A 22,981-nucleotide genomic window follows, 5' to 3' on the forward strand; every position below is an offset into this window, starting at 1 on the left:
GCTGACCACTGTAAGCCAAACTTGTAATTTCTTGTACATTTGTTTATCTTGTATTATATCTGTTCCTCTAGTAAACCCTGACTGATACACAGAGATTGGTAGTAATGTACAGAATCTCATGGAAGACTTCCAAAGGAAGGAATCAAAAGAACAGCAAAAAATAGAATCAATAGCAGATATTAAGGCCTTTGTTGAGAATTACCCAGGGCTCAAGAAAATGTCTGGGACTGCATCAAAGCATGTGACAACGGTTGGAGAGCTGTCTCGATTGGTCAGTGAGCAGAATCTGCTGGACGTCTCAGAGGTTAAGCAAGAATTGGCCTGACAAAATGACCACTCAAGTGCTCTCCAGAACATAAAGAGGCTCCTGCAGAATCCCAAAGTGACAGAATTTGATGTTGCCTGCCTGGGGATGCTTTATGCTTTACATCATGAGCAACACAGCAGCAACAGCCTGCCAGGCCTTATAGTGGACCTCAGGAATAAAGGTGTTTCTGAGAAGTATCGAAAGCAAGTGTCTGCAGTTGTTGAATATGGTGGCAAACGGGTTAGAGGAAGTGACCTCTTCAGCCCCAAAGATGCTGTGGTTATAACCAAACAGTTCCTCAAAGGCCTAAAAGGGAGTAGAATATGTGTATACACAGCATCAGTCTTTCCTGCACAAGGCCCTGGACCACCTCATCAAAGGAAAGCTTAAGGAAAACCTCTACCCATATGTAAGCCTGGGCACACTCAGAGACAGACCTCAGGATATCATTGTATTTGTAACTGGAGGAGCCACATATGAAGAGGCCCTGACAGGTTTATAACCTGAACTGTTTTACTCCTGGAGTGAGGATTGTCCTGGGAGGAACCACTCTGCACAACACAGAAAGTTTCCTAGAGGAAGTGCTGGCTTCAGGATTGCACAGCTGAAGCAACGAGAGCTCGCAAGCCACAGTGAGGTCAGCAAGCAGAAGATGGGCCTTTGGTGCAGACTGGAAAAATGGCACCTTCTGAACGCTCCCCCTGCTGCAGGCCTTCACCAGTGACCAAGGGGCTGGCAGAAGTCTTGTGCTTGTTATAACTCTCCCCCAGGTAGCCAGCTGACTCCCAAACTGCTGGCACAAACCAGGCTCCCAGAGATGAGCTGAGCATAAGTCTGGGCCCATTGCAACTCACTCTTGTGTTTTATCACATTAAGTAAATGTTTCTTTGTGCATTTACAGCACAGGTACTTCAGCTGCTGATGGGTTCTGCGAGGATGTTACTTGGGAAAAGGTTATCAGAGCCAAGAGGGGTCTAAAAAAAGTAATCATGCCGCTCTCCTCCATGTCCTCTGTCCCCTTGAGCCCTTTTCTTCCATTAACCACATTCCCACACAGCTCACTTCTGAGCATTCACCATGTTTCTTTGGAGCCACCCAAACATTATTTGTCCCGACAATGTAGTTTTGTGTGGCACTGAGAAACCATGTTATGAGTACAATAAAGATTCATTTTGTGAGTAGAAAAAAAAAGAGTAGGAAAAAAAAAAGAGAGAAGAATGATAGCAAACAAGTGAAGAAAAAGATTAAGGGCAGCTCAGCATGAGTTGAAATTGGCTACATTCATTTTTTTCACCTAGAATTAACAAGATGTTTATTTCCCGTGCTGATTCTGAATGGCTTACTCTCCTCCACAAAAAAGGAATAGTCTCCCTAGGACCTCTCTTCTGACTTTTGCTACATCTCATAGTAGGTTCATAGTAGTTCATGGTAAACTGAAAATATAAAGGTCATCACAGAAAATGATTGTTGCAACTGTCCACTCAAGTACAAAGTGTAACTGCTTTTCTAGCTTTTGGTTTTCATTGAGCATGTCTTATTATCAACAACATAAAGTTATATTTAAAATACCCTTCATTTAGGGGCAGGGATTAAGCTCAGTGGTGTAGTGCCTGCCTGGTAAGGGTGAGGTCCTCAGTTTGACTCTGGGTATCCCCCAAGCAATCAATCAATCAGTCAATCAGTCAAACCCTTCATTTGATAGTTTTCACTGAGTGATTTCCTTTCCTTTGTATTTATATGTTTTTTAAATTTTATTTTAAAGAGAGTAGTAAATGAGAAAAAAAAAGAACGGCAGCATGCAGCATACCAGCATCACGAATGTAAACAAACCAAAGCAAAAACATTTAAAGTGATACAGGGTTTCAAGACAAAATGATACGAATTAACAATGGATGTTAATTTAATATTACATTTTGTTATCTTCAACTACAGTTGCTCAGATTACCAGATGTAAGAATGGAAGATTGTTCAAACAAGACTGCCTAGAATCTGAGCACTGTACTTTTATAAAGGAAACTGCACATGGTGATTCAGTTTTGTGCATCTTTGGACAATTAGACTGACATTTGAAATGGAACATGAACCTGACAGGACCAGCTACAGTACCCTGTGTTTTTCCTATTCTTTCTTGCCAATGAAGCTGTAATGAAAAACCATCCTACATTAAAATTGAAAAACCGTCCTACATTAAAATCTAAACAATAAAAATAAAAACTAACACAACAGAAGTCAACATGCAATGTGGTTTGTCTAGTGTAAGTCACTGCTATAAGAAATGGTACAACTGAATCCATTTATAATAGGTACTATTTAGTTATTTTTTTTACTGACATCTCTTTTATGTCAAAATCACACTAATTTACAGAAACGGATATACATATATATGTTCTTAGGAGGAAGGTGTCTGAGTTAAGTAGAGAGAGAAGGCAAATAGTCCTTTTGGGCTACCAGGGCATTAGGACCAAGTTTTATGTGCAGTTTGGCACAGGGATTTGCACACAGTGATCCCAAAGATAAAACTGAGTAGTAGTAAGAACATTAGTGACCTAGAAGGCTTAGGAATATGACAGCTACACAGCTGTGGGGTTCCTTTTCTGATATTCCTCAAAATACAGAAGTCTCATTTCTTGCCCCAGAAAACAGACTATATAGTTTATTTAGGTAAATCTGATAAATTTTTAGAAGTTACACTTGTAGAATTTCATGTTTAAAGTGCAAAGTTACATATAGCCAGGCGTGGTGGCACACGCCTATAATCCCAACACTCAGGAGGCTGAGGCAGGAGGATCGTCCTGAGTTGGAGACCAACCTGGGCTACAAAGTGAGCTCAAGGCCAGCCTGAACTGCATAGTGAGACCCTGTCTCAAAAAGACACAAAAAAATTTTTAAAAATGCAAAGTTATAAAAAAGATAATACATCATAAGATCATGTACATCAGGGGCTGGGGATTTAGCTCAGCGGCAAAGCGCCTGCCTGGCAAGTGCAAGGTCGTGAGTTCAGTTCCCGGTATCGGAGAAAAACAAAAAAAAAAAAAAAAAAAGATCATGTACATCAGCTGATTTTGGTTCCAGTTCTATCAAAAATCTATCTAAGCTTATATGAACTAAAAATTTTCATCTGTGATCTGTCTCTCTCCTCCTCCCCTTCCCCATATACATCTCAATACTAAGAAAAATGCCAATGGTTTTAAAGCATCACATACTATGATCCTATATAACCACAGGGCAATAAATGGACTTAAATATTATCAATATGATTGTGTTTCTACTCTAAAAGTAATTCATGCTACTAACAGAAAATTTACAAATTACAACAATGTACAAAGGGATTTAAAACAAATTCTTCTATAATCTTACCAAATACAGCCATATTACTATTTTGGTTAAGTAGATACAGTGTCTAATTTTTAATATCAGGCACTGTATCTAAACTATTTTCTTCTTTAATTCATCAGAGGAGAGTACAAGTTAGGTGCTGCTGTTGAATATGTCTGAAATTCCTCATCTATAACTAGTATAAAGGTCATGCAAATTTTGTCTCATTACTTTATAGCTTCCCCTCATTTTAGTCTAATAGCACTGTTAATCTGATTGGTTCAATTTAGTCTAATGTAGCTGAATTCTTACTACAGACATGATACTATAGCCCTGTTCAAAAATATAGAGATGTAGGGGCTGGGGATTTAGCTCAGCAGCACAGTGCTTGCCTGGCAAGCGCAAGGTTGTAAGTTCAATTCCTGGTACTGGGGGGAAAAAAAATATAGAGAGATGAATATGATACTGTCCTTCTGCTTAAATTGTCCACAATCCAGATTAGAGAGACCAAAGCAAAATGCTGTTGTGTTAAATATGCCCCCCCAAAAAAACATATAAATAATGACAAATTAACACTGAAGAAGTAAACCAAGTAGAAAACTATAACAGAATTTTATAAAAGAGAAAATAAAATTGAGACTGAAGAATGAAGGTTTTGGCAGGAGTAGCAAAAAGTGAAAAAAAGGTACTATATGCAGAACGAACATCAAAGTTTAAAAAAAAATCAATGTTCATGAAGCATTCTGACAAAACCAACTAAATCCAGGGAACAAGTGAATTAGTATTGGACTGTTGAGACTTTTAAGTATCTTGCTAACCATTTTTATTTACTAGACATAATAATGATTTCTAATTATTTTCAAAAGTCAGATCTTCCTCAGGAGGAAAACAGCTGGCCATTACTGAGGATATTAAGAGAAATATGCCACAGAATTTGAAAAGAACCTATGACGTTTCCATTTCCAAAGACCTCTCACCTAATTAAACTTGGCATTTTTTCCAGAAGGTATATTACACATCCCACAGACTGCAATGTTTTAATTACAGGAACACAAAATTAAAGGAACACAGAAGTTGCCTTATTCAACTTTTTACTTCTCTGTCAATATCCCCTGCCCCAGGACCACTCAGTAGTCTTCTGAAGGCTACTTCCGATAATTTTTTTCTTTTTGTTTTTTGGTACCAGGAATTGAACTCAGGACCTTGCACTTGCCAGGCAGGCACTGCACCACTGAGCTATACCCCCGGCCCCAATACTTTCTTAAGGTGGTCCATACTGTACAAAAACAGCTTTATTACAAAATTCTTCCATATACATTTAAGACAAGGTCTCACTGTGCAGTTCAGGCTGACCTTGAGCTCAGGCTGGCCTCGAATTCACAACAATCCTCCTGCCTCAGCCTCCCGAGTGCTGGGATTACAGGCATGCGCTAACATGCCCGCCTCTCCCATATATAATCAAAAATTTCCTGCCCCTAATTTATAACTGTTGTTCTAATGATGACCTCCAGAGTTATAAAGTTTAAAAATCCTTTAAATATTTAGAAAGTCTCATATTCTCTTCCCCAAACTGAGTATCTACGGACTAAGTAAATCAAGATCAAATGCTCATCAGACATGACTTTCAGGCTTGATGTAAATCAACATCACTCAATTAGGTATGTAATCTTGAGTTTAACTTTCTTTAAAATAAAATGGGACTAACATATACGTTACAAAACGAATGAACTTTGAAGACATAATGATAAATGAAATAAGCCAGACATAAAAGAAGAAATATAAAGGTACAGTACCTATAGCAGTCAAATTCATAGACACAAAAAGCAGAATGGCAGTTGCCAGACACGGAAGGTTATACAAACAGTTATTGTTTAACAGGTTTCAGTTAGATGAAAGAGTCCTAGGCTGGGCGTGGTGGCACACACCTGTAACCTCAGTACTCAGGAGGCAATCAGGAGGATTGCTGAGAGTTTGAGGCCAACCTGGGATACACAGTGAGTTCAAAACCAACCTAAAATACATGGTCAGAAAAAAAGAAAAAAATTCATTTGTCTATGAGTTTATGCTCAGCAAAAGTTCCCAGGAGCCTTCCAGAGAGGGAGAAGGGAGGGGACAGAATGGAGTAGGTGAGGAGATGGGGAGGAGGATAATTAAAACTTCTGGGTACTAATGACTGATTTGAAATAATATTTATTACGCAATGAAGTTTCTATAAATATAGATCCAATATTAAGCTCCCATCCAATATTAAGCTTCCTACTAGCAGAGTAGATGAAGAAAAAAAATCTAAACTCAATTTGAAGGTAGTTCATTGGCCGGGCATGACAGCACACACCTCTAATCCCAGCATTCAGGAGACTGAGGTAGGAGGATCATTTCAGTTTGAGGCCAGCCTGGGCTACAAAGTGAGCTCAAGGCCAGCCTGAACTGGATAGTGAGACTCTGTCTCAAAAAAAGAAAAAAGGTATTTCACAAATTCATTCTTCTTTTGCCCAAAAGGATATTTCTCTACAATTAACACAATTCATAGTAGGGATGGAGAAAACAATGTTAAGATACTTGAATAGAGAAGTCAGGTCTTAACCTTCCCTTCATCAATGAATATTAAATTTATTTAAAACAGTAACAAAGCTGGATGTGGTGGTGCAAGCCAGTAATCCCAGCACTCAAGAGGCTGAGGCAGGAGGACTGCCATGAGTTCAAGGCCAGACTGGGATACACAGTAAGTTCACGGCCAGCCTGAACTACAAAGTGAGATCTTTGAAGAACAAAACAAACCAAGTCAAATAGACAGAGTCTGCTTCCATTCTTTAAAGGAAATTGAAGTTTAAATGAACCAGCAAGCATATAAATGCATTTAAGCCTACTCCTCCATGTGATGGAAAAAGAAATTTTAATTTTAACACTGAATCATCTTCACTTTGAAGTATTATGGAGGGCTGCAGGTAATGTTCCATAGTAGAGTAATTGTCTAGTATGTGCAAAGCCCTTGGTTTGATCTCCAGCACTGCAGGGGGAAAAAACAAAGAAATATGGAGAACAAGTGTGCTATAGCTTGTATCTAGATGTCCCCTCATGTGGGAGTTTTACTGAGGTGGCTTGATCTAGAGTGTGTGATACTGGGATTAAAGATGAGATGCAAGATTGATTCATGGTGGGACACTAGGCTTAAGGGTGCCCCACTCTGGGTATGAGGGTTACCCCACCTAGCAGCCTGGATAGAATATAAGGGACAAAAGAGGATCACTGCTGTCTCTGCTTCCCAGTTGCTGCCTGCTGCTTTTGGTGTCTTCTGCCTGCCATGAACTGTTTCTCCTCTGTGATGCCCCTCTGCCATGCCATCCTGCCTGGGAGCCCACTGATTATACACTGAAACCTCTACAAACTGTGAGTCAAAATAAATCTTTCTTCCTTCAATTTCAGTTGTTGCGTATTTTGCCTCAGCAATGAGAAAAGCAATTAAGACAAAAGGTATGGTCACAAAAAGCCCAGATCTGAGAGAATATAATTCCTAAAAAGAAAAATAACCAGTTTCTAGAAATTCCAGAACAAGAAATTGAGTCATTGCAAAACTCAAAATTGAATTAAACTGAATGCTTGTGAAGTTTAAAAAAAAAAAAAAAGTGATTCCATAAAAGCCAGAAGACTTACTATAAACAAGTTGAACAAATTAACTGAATTTCTATTTTAACAGGTTTACTCATTGTAGGTAAGAACCCTGTAGGTATATTATAATTTAATCATAGGAAGGCACCTGATAAAATCTTTCAGGGTACCCATACAAACAAAGTGTCACATGGGCCTGCCAATAATAGGCAGAACTAATAGTTACTGAACAACTATAAAGCATGTTAATAGATTGGTGTTAACTTGAAAGGAGTCTAGTTGAACTGCATACTTGAGAGTAATTTATTCTGTCATTTTACTATTTTTATCAACAATTTGAATGTAGATCTACCTACCAAATATGAAAATTATCTCCCTCCAAATCAGAAAAATGCTTAAATCAAGATTAACAAATGAAATTTGGAAGCCTTACATTTAAGTTTTAAAAATTCATTCCAGAAAAAACAGGGCTAGGAAGACTCTGTTTAACAACAATCCATGTAAGGGAAAAGTTGCTACTAGCCCATACTATAAGTAACAATTTAAAACTGTTAATAATTAAGTTTTAAAATATATAATAATAGCATCTAGCTACTATTTAAAAATAATAATGCTGAGTACAATTCTAGACACCAAGTATAATGACAATGAGCAGTGCTACAGCTTGTGTCTAGATGTTCCCCCAAAGCCTTATGTGGTCATAGGTGGGGTTTCAAGGTCATGGCTGGATCTACAGCATGTGATGCTGGAACTAAGACTGCAATGATAGGATTAAGGGTGCCCCACCTGGGCTATGATTGCTACCTACCTTAAGAACGGGTAGTGTGGATAGAATATAAGGGACAGAAAGAGAGTTGCTACTGTCATTTGCTACTTGCTGCTTCACTGGGGGCTGCCTGTCCTGCTTTGCCATGGAGTGTTTCTCCTCTGTGATGCCCTTCTGCCATGGCACCCTGCCTTGGAGCCTGCTGATTAAACAGTGAAACCTCTACAAATGGTAAGCCAAAATAAACCTTTCCTCCTTTAAGTTTGGGTGTTGGGTATTTTGTCTCAACAACCAGAAAAGTAAGACAAGCTACCCTGCTATTGATCTTGGTTTTTTTCCTCATTTAGTACACTCTTTAAAATAAAATAAAAATTTAAAAAAAACATGGTTGAATTACATTAGCAAAGAAAGTAAGTAAACTGGGATTATTTATGCTGCAAAAGAAAAAGGAATGTTCAGAGTGTGTGAAGAAGAGAAAGGTTCACAAAGGACTTGACAGTAGTCTTCAGTTGTTTAAAGGGGTCACTCATGAACTGGGGCTGTAGCTCAGCTCAATAATATAGCACTTATTTTACATGTGTGGGACCCCCAGCACTGCAAAATTTAACAAAGGGGTTATTTGTCTGGAAAAGGTGTTAGACACAAAAGGTACAATATATATTGTGAAAGGGAAAGAATTTGCTCAAAACAAAAGAACAACTAGGATGGGGAAAAGCAAAAAAGGAAGAAAAAAAATGTATATATATATGTACATGATAGCTAAGATAATTGTACTACTAATTTCTGTTAGTTCATTGAAAAGAACAGTTAATGCTTACACTGTTCAATAAATTTTGCATGACTATATCTGGTAATCTGAGCAACTATTTTGAAGATAACAATATGCAATATAATAACCATTGTTGATTCCCTATATCTTGTTTTGAATTGTGTATCCTTTTTGTTTTATTTTCTCTTTAAAATTAAAAAAAAAAAAGGAAACAGGGTGGGAACAGTAACAGCTTTGACATATAAAACCTGGATTCTCATCTTGGCTCCATCATCTGCTGTGTGTTATTTGATTCGAGGAGAGATATTAAGTTTCCTTATCTAGGAAATGAAATCTACCTTATAAATATATAAAAATTAAAAAAACCTTTATAGGCTGCCTGCTTTAATCTGACACACAATGTCAGCTCCCCTCCCTAGATTTTGCTGAATGATTTTGGAACAATGTTTTTAAAAGTGAGAGCTGCAACACATTAATGGGTCACAAAATTAGCTTCCTGAGTGGTAACTGGCAATTTTCCCCTAATGAAAAAGAATAGAAAACATTACAGTGTATCATTAATAATATCCAGACTTTTGTAAAACTTGTTTCAGTTACTCATACATATGTGTACTAGGTTCTAACATAAAATACTTTCGTTTTATGAATCTGCCCTCCACCCCCAGAGTAAGAAAGTCAAAGCTGTAGACCACTACTCTTAAATGTATTCTATAAGAACTAACTAGTTCCTTTCCAGCTCAATTAAGTTCAGCAAACAGCAAGGCATGGTAGCACACAACTATAATCCCAGCACTGGGAAGGTTGAGATAGGAGGATTGCAGCAAGTTCCAGGCCAGGCGTGGCTGCACAGTGAGACCATGTCTCAAAAAACAAAAGTTTAGGAAACAAACTATAACCCTTAGAGATTTATTATGTTTGATATACACTTGCATCTCCAAGAAGTCCAGTATTAAAGAAATGTTTAATTTTTTTGTTAAACCGTTCCCCTCACATTTATCTGACCCCAGAATCTATTTTTCGCCATGGGGTCTATTGGAACCTTCAGGACTATCATTCTGTGGTACATACATTTTAGGGGAAACTATTCCTTTGGATGAAAAAGAGGTGTAATGGTTACAAGTCATGGAAGATTTTTGGCTTGCTAAGAAAGAAAAAACTCTTGACTCATGAAATCTGCCACTGACATCTACTCTCTCCAAAGAACTTTAAATATGATTTACCCAACTTTTAATTCACACATTTTCAGAAAAAGCATAGAACATCTACAATATCAAGACATAAAGCCAGATCAAAGCAGTAAGCAGCAACCATCTGGTTGAAAGAAACTCCTGACAGAGTGTCTAAATTGATTTACCTTAACAAATATGCTCAGAAACTAAAAAAGCCAAAGACTTAATTAGCTTCTTCAAGTGGGGTCAATGTGTTCTAATAATACATAATCTAAAATGGGCTGGTGAGTGCAGCTAGTCTTTATTATTATGAGTATCATTATCACCAGTACTTGGAAGAGGCACATGTGGATATGTGGATGATTCAAGGTTCTTTTAAAGCGCACACATACCCAGAATTCCTATGGGAGGACGTGATTTCACACTTATATGAAAACCTGTCACTACCATAGTTCTAATAACACTTGATCAAAAAATAAAGGCCTGACATCATATATTCACCAGTACTGCCATCACTCACACTTTCCTAACTAGGGAGTTACAAATACTTCTTGAGTTGTCACAGCACAAAATGTTCTACCCATTTTTCCCTACTCCTAGATTCCCAATTTTTCCCCATTCCCAGACTCCAAGCCACCTTCTCCTTAGAGTTTGTCCCAGCTGCTTTGGGCCATTATTTTTTTCTGAGTTTCTGAGCACTGCCAGTACTTTTAGTTAGTCCTATCATACTTCCAGCAATTCACTGTATACATCCTACCTTACTCAACTGTGTAAAACTTAGATCTTAACATAACCATAACTGCCTTGTGAACAGATATCTACATTTAAGCATGTCCCCTGACAGCGTGTAAGAGCTCACTAAGTACGTCTTGATTTAAACAACTAGGCTTAAGGGTAACAGCAGCCAGTTTTGAAAAATGTTTTATAGGCCACACAGCCTGCTAAAAGTATATACAGATGATCTCAATCTTTACAATTTTACACAGGTAAGAAATATACATTTCTTCATCAAATAAAGGAAAAAAGTGAAGCTTAAAATAAATGAGTGGCAAAGAAAGGGTCTGAATCCAAGCAAAGCTCAGAATTTCTAAATTCCAGCCCTCCAATACCAATCTGCGAAGAATTTCTATTTCACTAAGTTAAAAGGTTCTGCTCCAACAAAGAACAGAAACAATTTAGCTAATGTCAGAACTTTTAAAAAGATACATTAAGAGAAAGAGCATTTCATACAGCCATCTTTAAGTCTCCCATGCCCCTACTTATGAAAGTGGTACTAAGGTGTGGGTCACAATTTCATCAAAAAGTCGTATATTTCAATACAGCTCTGGTTTAGGTTTTTGAATAGGGGTCTTTTTCTTTCCACTGAAGGATGACAGGGTAATGAAAGATGGTTTTGATAACTATAGCTCCAAAGCTCTAAAAACACCAGATCCAATTCATGTTTAAAAAATGAAGACCAGGGTTCTAGTTCCACCCACGACTCTTCACACAAAGCACCAGCATTCTCTGCCCTCTTCACACAAAGCAAGCTCTACTCTCTACCCAAAGGGGACAGCGGATTCACACAGCCTCCCCGTCCTCACCAGAAACACACCCATCTCGTTCCGGTCCAAAACACTGACCATTACATCCACAACTCTTGAATGCCCCCACCCCACCCTGCACCTGGCGATACCTCGTCAAGCAGACCTCTCCCGACACCCAAAATGCCCAGGTCACCCTCCGAAAGCCAGTGTTTCACACAAAGCAGAATCACTTCCTACAGTGCAGTTTCCCATCTCTGACTCCTCCGAACATGAAGACCTTTCTCAAGCTGTGCCAACCCACAAATCCAAGCAAGTCCCGCATCCAGACAGTCCCCGACCCCAACGAGAACTAGCTACACCCCCTTACCCTCATGCACGCCTCGAACCCCCCAGTTCCAGCTGACCTTTCGGGGACCAAAGCAAGAAACCCACTAGTGCCCGCAGAGAGCCGATCCTGCTACACAAAAGCCCGCCGTCCTACCCGGGGACCCTCGCGGGTCGCCCCGCGCCAGCCCGTCCCCGCCCAGCCCGGCCGGCGCCCCGCGCTCACCAGCTCTCCGCTGCCTCCTCCCAGCCTGACAGGCGCTCCAGCTCGTCGGGCCGCAGCGGCTCCACCTCGTCCAGCATTCCGCCCTCGCCAGCCGCCAGCAAGGAGGTGGCGTCCCGCAGCTCCTCGCCGCTCGTCCGCCTCGGGCCCGACCCGGCCCCGCCGCCCGCCCTGGCGCTGAGGCCCAAAGGGAAGCCGCGCGGGGACGCCGCGCCGGAGGACGGGGTGGACGTGGCCCGCACCGGGCTGCCAGGCCCGAGGGAGCCCGCGCCCTGCACGGCCCCCGAGCGGCTCCTCAGCTGCTCGTTCTGCTTCTCCAGCTTCTTTACCAGCTCCTGCAGCTTCCGCACCTCCTGGTCCGCGTTCACGTTGGAGTTAACGTCCTCCATCGCGGCCCCACGGCCCGCCGCCGGCTCGGACGCAGCGACAGGGACGGGCTGGACGAAAGTGGCGCCGCCGCCGCCGCTCACTGCCGCCGAGGCGCCGTCATAGAGCGGGGCCAGGCCCCACCGCCAGGAGGCCCCGAGATCGGGTTCCGAAGCGCCGCTGGCCCCAGCCGAGCCGCCTCATCTGCGCCGGCTCCCGGATTGGGGGAGGCGGCGCCAACATCCGGCCGACGCCGCCATCTTCCTCCGTCCCTCCGCCCCCCGCAGCTCGGCCCCGCCGGTGACCTCAGAGCGTCGGGGTGGATGTGACCGCCCGCGAACGCTGAAAGGACCGAGCGCGGAGCTCCCGGCCGGGGAGTGGGCGGGGCCGGGTGCAGGCGAGGGGAGGGGCCTCGGCCGGAAGGGGCGGGGCGGGAGCGCCGGCTGAGTTGGGGCCGCGCGGGACCGGCCGTGGAGTTGTACTCCCGCCTCCCCGGGTCCAGATTTTAGAGGAGAGGTTTGGGGCTAGTGGAGCGGAGAGGCGAATCCGAATCCAGCTCGGCCCTGCTAGTAGGTGTTAGGTGACGGGCGTGTCGCGTGCTCTTCAGCCCCAAACAAGGCTTTTGGCACTCAGGCTGGGCCGTCCTGCCGTCACTCGGGTCTGGTTGTGGGTGGACGCGCCTACTCTTCAGCAAGTGCTGTGTTTAGTTGTTTACTTGAAAGCGGAGATTGTTAGCGCTGGCAGAGCCTGAGAGACCCATCTATGCCCCGTGTCTTCCCCTGAATATGAGAAGCCCAAACCCCAAACTGTTAATCTCTTAAACGGTTAACTTCTCAATCTACGATCAAAATAATAACCATAATTTACTTACTACTGGCTAGACACTGTACTAAGCATTTCAGGGCATTATCTCATCGGTTAAAGAACAGTTTTTCTGACTTAAAGTTTGCCGCGCAGTGGCTGGAAGCCGGGCGTACATAACCGGTTGTCTCTTTGCCTTTCAACCTTAATTGATGCGCCTACTGCTCATTGGATCATTTTCTGCGCAAAAACTTTTTCATCGTGTGTCTTGACTTTTTCAAAAGTTATGAACTAAAAGGACTTGAACATGTTGACAGATAACGTAAAATATTGAGAGGTGTATGAATGCAAAACTGTGTTCGTGGTGCCGGATTCTAAGGCATACTGGTAGCAGCAAAACCAAGCTCAGAGGTTTGGTTTCAGTCAGTCACGTTCTCCTACTCCTCAGAAGTGAGCAGGAAACTCCTTGGCTTGGTTTTGCAGGTTTGCTCCAATTGCCTCCTCCGCTCTTACCCAACTGTAATCCGGTCCTACGACACCTGGGTGTGGACTCCTTCGGCAGTATTTATTTACTTCTTTTGGTCCTTCCTGCGCTGTATGTTCCTGTGTAGAATATCCAATCTGCCAGTAGTTCTTAAAAACTACGTTCGTCCAGGAAACTGCTTCCTAACACTTGCTCAAAGAACTAGTTATTCTGCTTATTCTGGCATTATCTGATCAATAGGGCTCTACAGATGTTTGCATTTTTTTAAAAAATTATTTTTTTCTAGGAACTCATTCATTTATTTTTGTTCATGTCAAATTAAAAGGAACCATTCAGTTTTGCTTGCTATGTCTGGTACAGTGGACATTCAATACCTGGTTTGTTGAAAGCTGAAGAGAATGTAAATTCTGAAAGATTAAGAAGTAGATATTTATTCATAGAAAAAACACTATAGTATATTAAAATTTACTATCTAGTATTTTTCTAGCTATGCAGACCCAGTAAAAGGATGTCTTTGTTTTGCTAACATGCAATAATTGTGAGGTAATATGTGTTATCAATACAGTGGACATCCAGATGTCATTTCTAACATATCTGAACTTGTTGCCTAGAGGATTAAACAACATAACTACTTCACATATATCAGTTTTCACTTGCATTTTATGGCATGAAATATGAATTCCAACTAGCTAGTTTCTATAAGGAAAACCTTTCAAATATCTTTCTTCAAAAGAATATTACACTCAACATTACAAAGTTAGCTCTAATATTCTATGACTCGAGAAGTGTAGTGTGGAACAATGAACTACAGATCAGAAAGCCTGACGGATACTAGCTGCACCATAAATGTAGTGTTTTACCTTGATCTCCAGTCCATTATCTCTGGCTCTTACCTTTATGCAAGAGTACATGAATTGAATGATCTCCATTATTTCATCCAGTTCCAAAAAGTAAAGAAAATCTGATTCATCATCATGGTTACAAAACAGAAATGCAAATACAGACATACAGAGAAGTTCAAAGTAGATGAACTTGGATTTTTTTATCCAGTTGCCTTACTCTATATTATTAACTTTTTACACAATAAACATTGAGTGTCTACTATATTGTAGGCACTATTGTAGGCACTTGGATGTCTTATAGGCTCCTTAAGTTAAAAATTGAATTTGCAGCTCCTACAGATGTGTACATACTACTCACACATGTCCTTGAATATACTCACCCTTAACACATAAATTGGTAAATGACAGCCCTTTTCTTTGAGATGCTCAAGCTTAAAACTTGGGATAATCCTTATCCCTCTCTTTCTTTTTGAGGCAGAGTCTGCTATGTATTTCAGGCTGGCCATGAGCTCATTCTGTAGCCCAGGCTGACCTCAAGATCTCAGTGTTCTTTCTGCCTCAGCCTCCCCAGTGCTAGGATTGGAGTGTGCCACCATGCCCAGCTGTGCCTCTCTTTCCTTCACCAAATCCATTCCTTGAGCAAGCCATGTTGGCTGCATATTCAAAACATGTCTGAAAACTTTCCAGCACCTTGCTGCTATCACTCTAGTTCAAGTTGTCATCTTCTCTTGTCTAGATCACTGTGGAACTCTTAATGGTCTCTTCCACTTGGCTATTCACTATCTACTGTATATAGAGCAACCAGATTATCCTTCGTATGAGGAACTTCAGGTTGCTCCCCTGCTCAAAAGCCTCCCCAGAAGTTACTTCCAAACATACTTCACATCCACTGTCCTTTTCTTGGCTGTAAGGCTCTGGTCACATGGTAACTTTTGCAAGTGCAGTATGTCATTGGCTATGACTCTTGCACTCCCTCACCCTATGCCTGCCACGCTGGCTTTCTTGATGTTCATCAAACAAGCCAAGCAGGTTTCTACTTCAGGAATTTTGCCCTTGCTGTTGTGTGGACTGGTTATTGCTCCATGCTGTCACAAGAATGACTGCTCAAATATCTCCTAGGTTTATTATTCTCATGATTAGTATCTTCATAAAATAGCATCCCTCTCATTGTCCACTTTATCCTTTTTCATTTTTTCTTAGACATATTTTTCCTTTTTGTTTATTGCATGTGTCACCCCAGGGAGAATGTGAATTGCACAACAACAGGGCTCACTGCTGCATCCCCTGTGCCTGCAACAGTACCTAGTACATAGTAGGTGCCTCATAATTGTTTGCAAAACGAATGGATTTAGGTCAAGTGAAGTCTCCTAAAATAGTATTTTAGATCAATCTGTTGATTATGTGTCAGATCATGAAAATGAAGATTCCTAGTCATTTTAAATGATTGGTTTTTAAAGTTATGTTTTCCTCTTCTAAAAGAGCAACATTCCACGTTGCATCTATCATCCTCAAAACTAGGTCATGCTCCAACTCCTGAGTGCCAACAACCCTTAAAAATTGCTGAGAAAATAGTCTCAGATTCTCACTGAGAAGGATGAAGAATGTTTCATTCCTTTCTGAGACCTGCAAGGGTCTTCTCTTTCAGGTGAATTACAATACTTTGCCTTCTCTGGTGACTCAGAAGTGTAAGCGCATACATTAAAAAGTCACTTTTAGCAAGTCTCTTAGATAGATATAAGGAATAGAGTTAATAAGTATCTGAACTGTGCATCAGAGTGAGCCCAGCTAACTTTTAGGTGTCCTCTTTTATGGTATGCATGCTTGGTTGATGATGTAGGAATTGCTTCTTTTCTAAACAGGTGTGGCCCTTTCTGTAACATGCTTCTACTTGCATATTAGCTTAGTAAAACTCCTGACAAAGTGGAAAATATTACAAACTACTCAAAGTATTTAGAGTGAAAACTATTACTCAATGGCATAAAGGCATTTATAAGTCCTGAAATCCCAAAAGTTACTAAGCAATGGCAATTTTCCCCAGAAATATTAATATTTGAGCCAAGGGATTCACACAAGGGCTCAACTTTGGATTGAAAACTTTTCCAGTCTGTATCAGTCCAATTATGGGAAAGCTCAAAACTGACCATGATAGAGGGTATCACTTCCTTGTGGAGGCCTTTTAGCCAGAGAGTAGTCTCCTACTGTTGGGTCATCATAGTATATTGATGGAGGTGTGAGAAGCCCATGATCAAAGCAGCGGTAAACATGTTCTCAAATACTTAGGAGGCTGCTGTCCTAGCTCAAAAGGAAACAATACCTTATTTCTCACTCCTTCCTCCTTTGAGGGTAGCATATGGGAAAATAGGATTGTGAAATAACATTTTTATTTCTTCTTTAAGTAGTATTTCAAAAGGACAGAAAAAGCGGAAAAGTGTAGTATGAGCCACTTCTGAATGTCCTTGATATTCTACACTAAATTAAATTAAGCTTTAAGATCCTTATATAATATTCTTCTAGCTAGAAATTTGTAGCAAATTCCATTTCTGAGTCTGTGGGATACTCCTATAGTATTATAAGACTGAAAAGCATCATCAGCTACTCAGTTTACCTATACATGTATAGAAAGTTACTTTTTGTGTGTGTAGTCCTGGGGATTGAACTCAGGTCTTATGCATGCTGAGCAAGAATTCTACCTCTGAGCTAAACTTCAGCCCTATAGAAAGTTTCTTTGTGTTCATGATTCTTGTTATGTAGGCAAATTCATATGGGCTCTGGAAATTTAATTCTGTAAATATCTAAATCTTTCTGTGTTGACCCACTAATAATAATATCAATAACTGACAATTGTTCATCACTTTTGTGACATTCATCTAAAATCCACAATAGCCCTTGGAAGTAGCTGCTTATCATCGTGTCCATTTTACAAATGAGGAAATGAGCCAGGCCTGGTGGCACACGCTTGTAGTCCCAGCACTCGGGAGGCTGAGGCAGGAGGATTGTTGCAAGTTCACGACCAGCCTGGGCTACAAAGTGAACTCAAGTCCAGCCTGAACTGCACAGGGAAACCTTACCTCAAAAAGACAAAACAAACAAAAAAAACAATGAAAAAAATGGAGATACCATGAGATTAAATAAGAAGCCATAGCATTTGGAAGTAGGAGGGCTGGATTTGAACCCAGCCAGTCTTCCTTCAGAATCTGTACTCTTAATCTCCTATGGACAATGACCACGATGAACTTTCCAGTTTTTACTTACTAGTATTGATATCTCAGCTAACATCTGGAGTGGAACTGGGGGGACACTGTGGAGAACTTAAGCGTTAGTATATATGCAATACCCAACGATTCAGTCTTCTTGCTATAAGAGTAGTTTTACCAATTTTTATGTCTCAGTACATCTAAGAGCCAATATGTTCAAACAGTTAGGCCCTTACAGGGAGAATTAGTTCCTTTCTTACTCAAAAGACTCACTAGAAGGTCATTTATTTTGGCAGCACTCCAAGTACTTGAAAGGTAGAAGATTGGAAGACCTGTCAGCAGTTGGATAAAATGAAGTTTTGACATCTAAGCTTCTCATTGGAAAGGCTAGTGAACTAGCCCAGCCTGGGTGGGTTTTATGCGACAGAAGTTAGTGGAAGGAGTCTCTTACTCAGGCAGTGGAATCATTACAACAAAGCAGGAAGACTTAAAAGTCGTAATTTAGTGTCAGGAGTCCTAGGCCAGTATGACAGGGAATGAAAATTTGAATGGATCCTGAAAATAAAGAAGCAGCAGCTATCAAAAGTGAAAGCATAGGACCAGGGAAATATGAAAGCAGGCCAGGGATATAGCTCAGCATGGCACTAGCACCTGCCTGGTAGGTGAAAGTTTATGAGTTTGATTCTCAGTATCCTCCCTGAAAAAAAGAAATAGTGAGTACTGGATTCTTTACTATACAGAAAGGTAATTCTTAGTGAATGCCAAGACTAAATGTTTAATGCCCTTAATAGTAGGGTGTGTGGAAAGGACAGGTGCATTTAAGGGTCAGGGAATGCTATTGCCTGGCAGGGTTGTTTCTAGCATTGGGACAACTTGGTAACTGGACCTACTGGAGTAGGGCCCAACCTGCAAAACTCCCTGATGCACGAGTCCACCATTGTGTAAACAGATTCTATCCCTGCCTCACTCCTGGAAACCAAATAGCCTTCATCTCATATTTGCTTTTTAGGGAAATAAGGGTAAGGTGTTGGGCAAGGCAGAGAAGACATGAATAGTAGGGTCTGGCACAGGTGATTCCCCTCTTATCTGTGTGTATGGTTTACCTTACATGGGGCACCTAAAGTGGCTCACAATTCAAACAGATCTGCTCTGATGTCAGCATGCTTGCCTGCCAGTATTACCAGAGAATTGTTTTCCTCTTCACTACCAAATTGTTTGAGCTTTTTCTACTGCATGCTTTTGTAACCCCGCTTGGTCAGTTAATCAGGAGGTTTGGCCGTTTAGTCCGCCTTGAGTCTGATGTAGCTATCAGCAGTTTTGCTTAAGAATTCTCTGAGTCCTTGACTACTGGATCCAAATTTTGATGTGATGTCATTTGTAGACAGCACTTAAGCAAAATATTGCTGTGCATAAGCTGGAGGACAGTTTACAGCATTAACTGTGCTTCTTCTGGCACAAAGAGGTTCATATATGTACTGTAGGATAAATGAGAAATGCATATTGCTTTCAGAGATGGGATTACAGCCCACATGGGAGGCAATGCATTTCCCCAACTTCTCTAATAGGCAGACAAAAGAGATGCCTTTCTATTTCTCCACTTCTGATGCATTCAGAGCTATATCATGTTGTACAAGGCTCCTCCAAGTATAGGTGTAGTCTGTCAGTCTATAACAAACATCTCCCCTCCACTCAGTCAAAAGACTGACAAAATTGCCAGACGTGGTGGCTCATGCCTGTAATCCCAGTACATAGGAGGCTGAGGCAGGAGGATTGCCATTGGTTAGAGGCCAGCCTAGGCTACATAAGCAAATTTGAGGCCAGCCTGTACTACATAGCAAAACCCTGTCTAAAAGAAAAAAAAAGCTACCATTTCATGAAGTAATTGATATTCTTCCTGAACACAGTGATACAGCTACCAAGTCTTCCCCATGACTATAACAATGGCCTTGATGGTGGAGCCTTAGATTTGACCAATAACATTTAATTGTCACTTGAAGGGCCCCCAGCTAGGATTGGTACCATGAGAAAATATGAGCAGGAGCTACTTGGAAAGATCCAAGTTAATGTGCTAGAGAGTTCCCATCTCGCTTTTATTGGATCAGTGTAGTGAGGCACTGGCATAAATCAGTAAAGGCAGAAAGTTCAGACAGTCCTTTCATTGACCTATAAATAAATAATAAACCTTAATTCATGTCATGTAGTTTCTTACACTCTTTTACATCTATTTCTTTAGTTCACTTGAGATTTATTATGGTGCGTTACATGAGGCATTAATCTAACCACACATTTTTATTGAGGCACTGGGTAAAAATATGCCCGATTAACTAGTTATATTTATTCACTCAGTCATGTTAGTACTTCAAATTAAGTACACTTTAAGGGACCAAAGATGATAAAGGTCATAAGGAAGTGCTTTTTAATGTGCAGTAATTTATTATCTATCGAAGGAGATGAAATACATACAGATTACAAAGCAACATGTGAAAAATGCCTTGTAAGTGATACAAGAAAAATATAATATTTTGGAGGGATGCATATTAGAGAGATAGAAGTCAATTTTTTGTGCCTGGAATAAGAATTTTCCCCAGAGTGTGATTTTAAATGGCCTTACAGGGATAGGTGGCTATCATAATTATGACTTGGTTATAACAAATAGAAAAATCTCTTAAATCATCTCTGTTAAAAAAAAGAGGTGACTCACAAATATGACTTTCTAGAATCTACTGCAAAAGCAAACTGTCAAAAATAGGCAAGGCTCTATGCACAAGGTTGTTTATTATTTATTAAAAGGGCAAAGAGCAGCCCAGATGTTATCAGCATAAAGCTACTGGCTGAAGAAACTACAATACACTTATATCATGGAGGACATAGCAAAAAAGGAAAAAGAAGATTTCAGTATATTTCCAGTATAACTGGTTCAGAATGGTGCTTATAGTGTGCTACCTTTGATATAAGAAGCAAGGAAAGCAGGAAGGGATCATATATGTATATATATTGTAACCAAATGGGAAAGGAACAGAATGAAAGACACAGAAAATAATGCTGTGCAATAAAATAAATCAGGAAGAGGCATAGGGAGTGTGAAAGGCAGCAGAATCATAAATGGATCCTCGGAAAGACCTCTGCCCTGAGCAAAGGTAGTACTAGGGGAACCCAGGACCTAATGCATGCTGAGGTGAGGCTGTACCATAGAACTACATGCCCATACTCCACTTGAACAAAGGTTTAAAGCAAGCTGCACAAGAAACTAGAGAAGGGCATATCAAGTAGAAGACCAAGTACAAAGGCCTTGAGCCATTAATGACAAGAAAAATGACATTATAACTAACCTGGGATGAATGAGAGAGAGAACTCAGGAGATGAAGTCAGAGAGATGAAGGGAAGACTTCCAAGGGCCTTATACTTACTCCAAGTGAGAGGAAAAAGGCTGAAGCAGTATTCTGAGCCTACATTAATGAGACGTGGTTTACATTTCAACAGGATTCTTCTCTCTGATTCTTGTATATTTGCTCCATTCTTCCTTATTATATCTCAAAAGCTCTGCATACTCATGACTGTGTTCCCTTCCCAACATCAGCTTGCATGTGACTTTTGGTTGGGAGATGTAACAGCTATAGACATTTCAGCTGATGTGCCTCTGTGATCTAATCATTTAGTCACTTCATGTCCCAAGTCTAGTTTCTTAGGTGACATAATATTAGACTCATGTATTATTAGGCTAACTAGTATTAATCCACTGTGTTACCACAAGTAGAAGCCAGGGTCAGTGAGGAGCAGAATCCTATAGTATTTCCAAGAAGGAATATGAGCAGAGGAAATGGTTAGTACATCTACTTCATCAGACACCTCAAATGTATCTGTCAATAAATACATAACAGTCAATAAATATAGCACGTATAATGAGCACCAACAATCCTACCATACTGCTATGATTCTGAGTAATCATTTACGAACAATCATAATAGACAATGGTAGTAAGTGATGGCTCTATAATAAAACAATATTTCTAAACATTTTTGGTAAGGACTAATTTTATTTTTATTCCTAACGTACAGGTAAATGCTATTTTTATTTTTTAAAAAGGCACTGGAAGTAAATTCTTAGAAAAAATAAAATAGGTATATGAAATGGAAACCTAGATGTTTTATTATTAGGTTTAACAGGCAGAAAACTGCTGTAAGCTTCTAAATGCTTAGTCTCATCTTCTGTACTTATTTCATCATGTGCCAGTAATGTATAGCTCTATACTTATTTTACAATAACGATGGAAAATTAATGTCATTTCTTACTCTGAATTAGCACTCTAAAGAATATGATGTGAAATTGCCTTTTTACTTTTCTCATTAAATAGTGCCTTTCATGTAGTTAATGAATATTTCTTGATTGAACATATTTTCTCACATGAAAAACATTGCATAACTTGTTCTATTTAGAGTCGCTATTACAGATCACCTCTACTGCTAACTATGGCTAAGATAGTTTTGCTTTTTTCTTAGATTAGAAATGGATGATATGAGAAAAAATAGAAGTTCTCTGTCTTAAATTTCAGGAACAGAAGGAAAAAGAAGAAGTATTAACATTGATTTAGAGGAAAGATTTCTAAAAACTTATCCTTCACTGAGATCTAAAATCCTGGTTCTGTGATTGATTAGAGAATCATTTTCTTAATTGAGCAGGTGTTAATTGCTATGCTTAATTCTCTATAAAGTGAATTAAACAGACTTAAATCCATATTTTATAGGTTCATGATCTAAGACTAAAGCAAATATATGCTGTCATAAGACAAAAGCAAAATATGACAGCAAATAAAATAGAAGCAGCAATAAACAAATAAATCATTCTATAGTAACTACCATTCTATAATAAGTCAGAGAGAAATCAGAGTAAGATTACTCTGGTAACAGTAAGCCTAAACCATTGATTTAACCTTTAAGGCTTATATGACTTCATCATCCACAGAGTTCTGGCTAGAATTTCATGTGCAGGTCTCTGCCCTCTGTGCACCTGGGGCACACAGGAGACTGTCTCAAGGGATCCACGAACCTGCTAACACCGCCCCCCATGCATGCCCAGTGATACATGAAACCCCAGAGCAGGCAGTCTACGAAACTGCTGAAACCATGATTCATGGCTGAGTTCCAGGTTCCCATTGGGGCCAGCACACAGAAACAGGTGGTCCCTGATCACTGTCAGAATAACCCACATCTGGCTCCTGTGCACACTGCAGGTGGCCAGCAGACACAGAATCAGGAAGCCCACGATCTGCTCACACCACAGTGTGTAGCTGAA

At 40.3% G+C, this 22,981-nt stretch overlaps 1 protein-coding gene and 1 pseudogene across 4 annotated transcripts in view; one reads left to right on the forward strand and one right to left on the reverse strand.

The window, feature by feature from the left end:
* LOC102025184 overlaps positions 1-956 on the forward strand; it is an 11,839-nt pseudogene extending 10,883 nt beyond the window's left edge.
* Positions 1-12,488, reverse strand: part of Slain2 (SLAIN motif family, member 2) — a 97,236-nt gene extending 84,748 nt beyond the window's left edge. For all 4 annotated transcript variants that reach the window (XM_013518103.1, XM_005391878.2, XM_005391877.2 and 1 more), the window contains exon 1: positions 12,009-12,488. In XM_013518103.1, the coding sequence (XP_013373557.1) occupies positions 12,009-12,394 (386 nt within the window). In that variant the 5' untranslated portion in view covers positions 12,395-12,488. The remainder of the gene's footprint in view (positions 1-12,008) is intronic.
* Between the last annotated feature and the right edge of the window lie 10,493 nt (positions 12,489-22,981).

The sequence above is a fragment of the Chinchilla lanigera genome, unplaced genomic scaffold, assembly GCF_000276665.1.
Source record: "Chinchilla lanigera isolate Chin_1 unplaced genomic scaffold, ChiLan1.0 scaffold00042, whole genome shotgun sequence".
Lineage (NCBI taxonomy): Eukaryota > Metazoa > Chordata > Mammalia > Rodentia > Chinchillidae > Chinchilla > Chinchilla lanigera.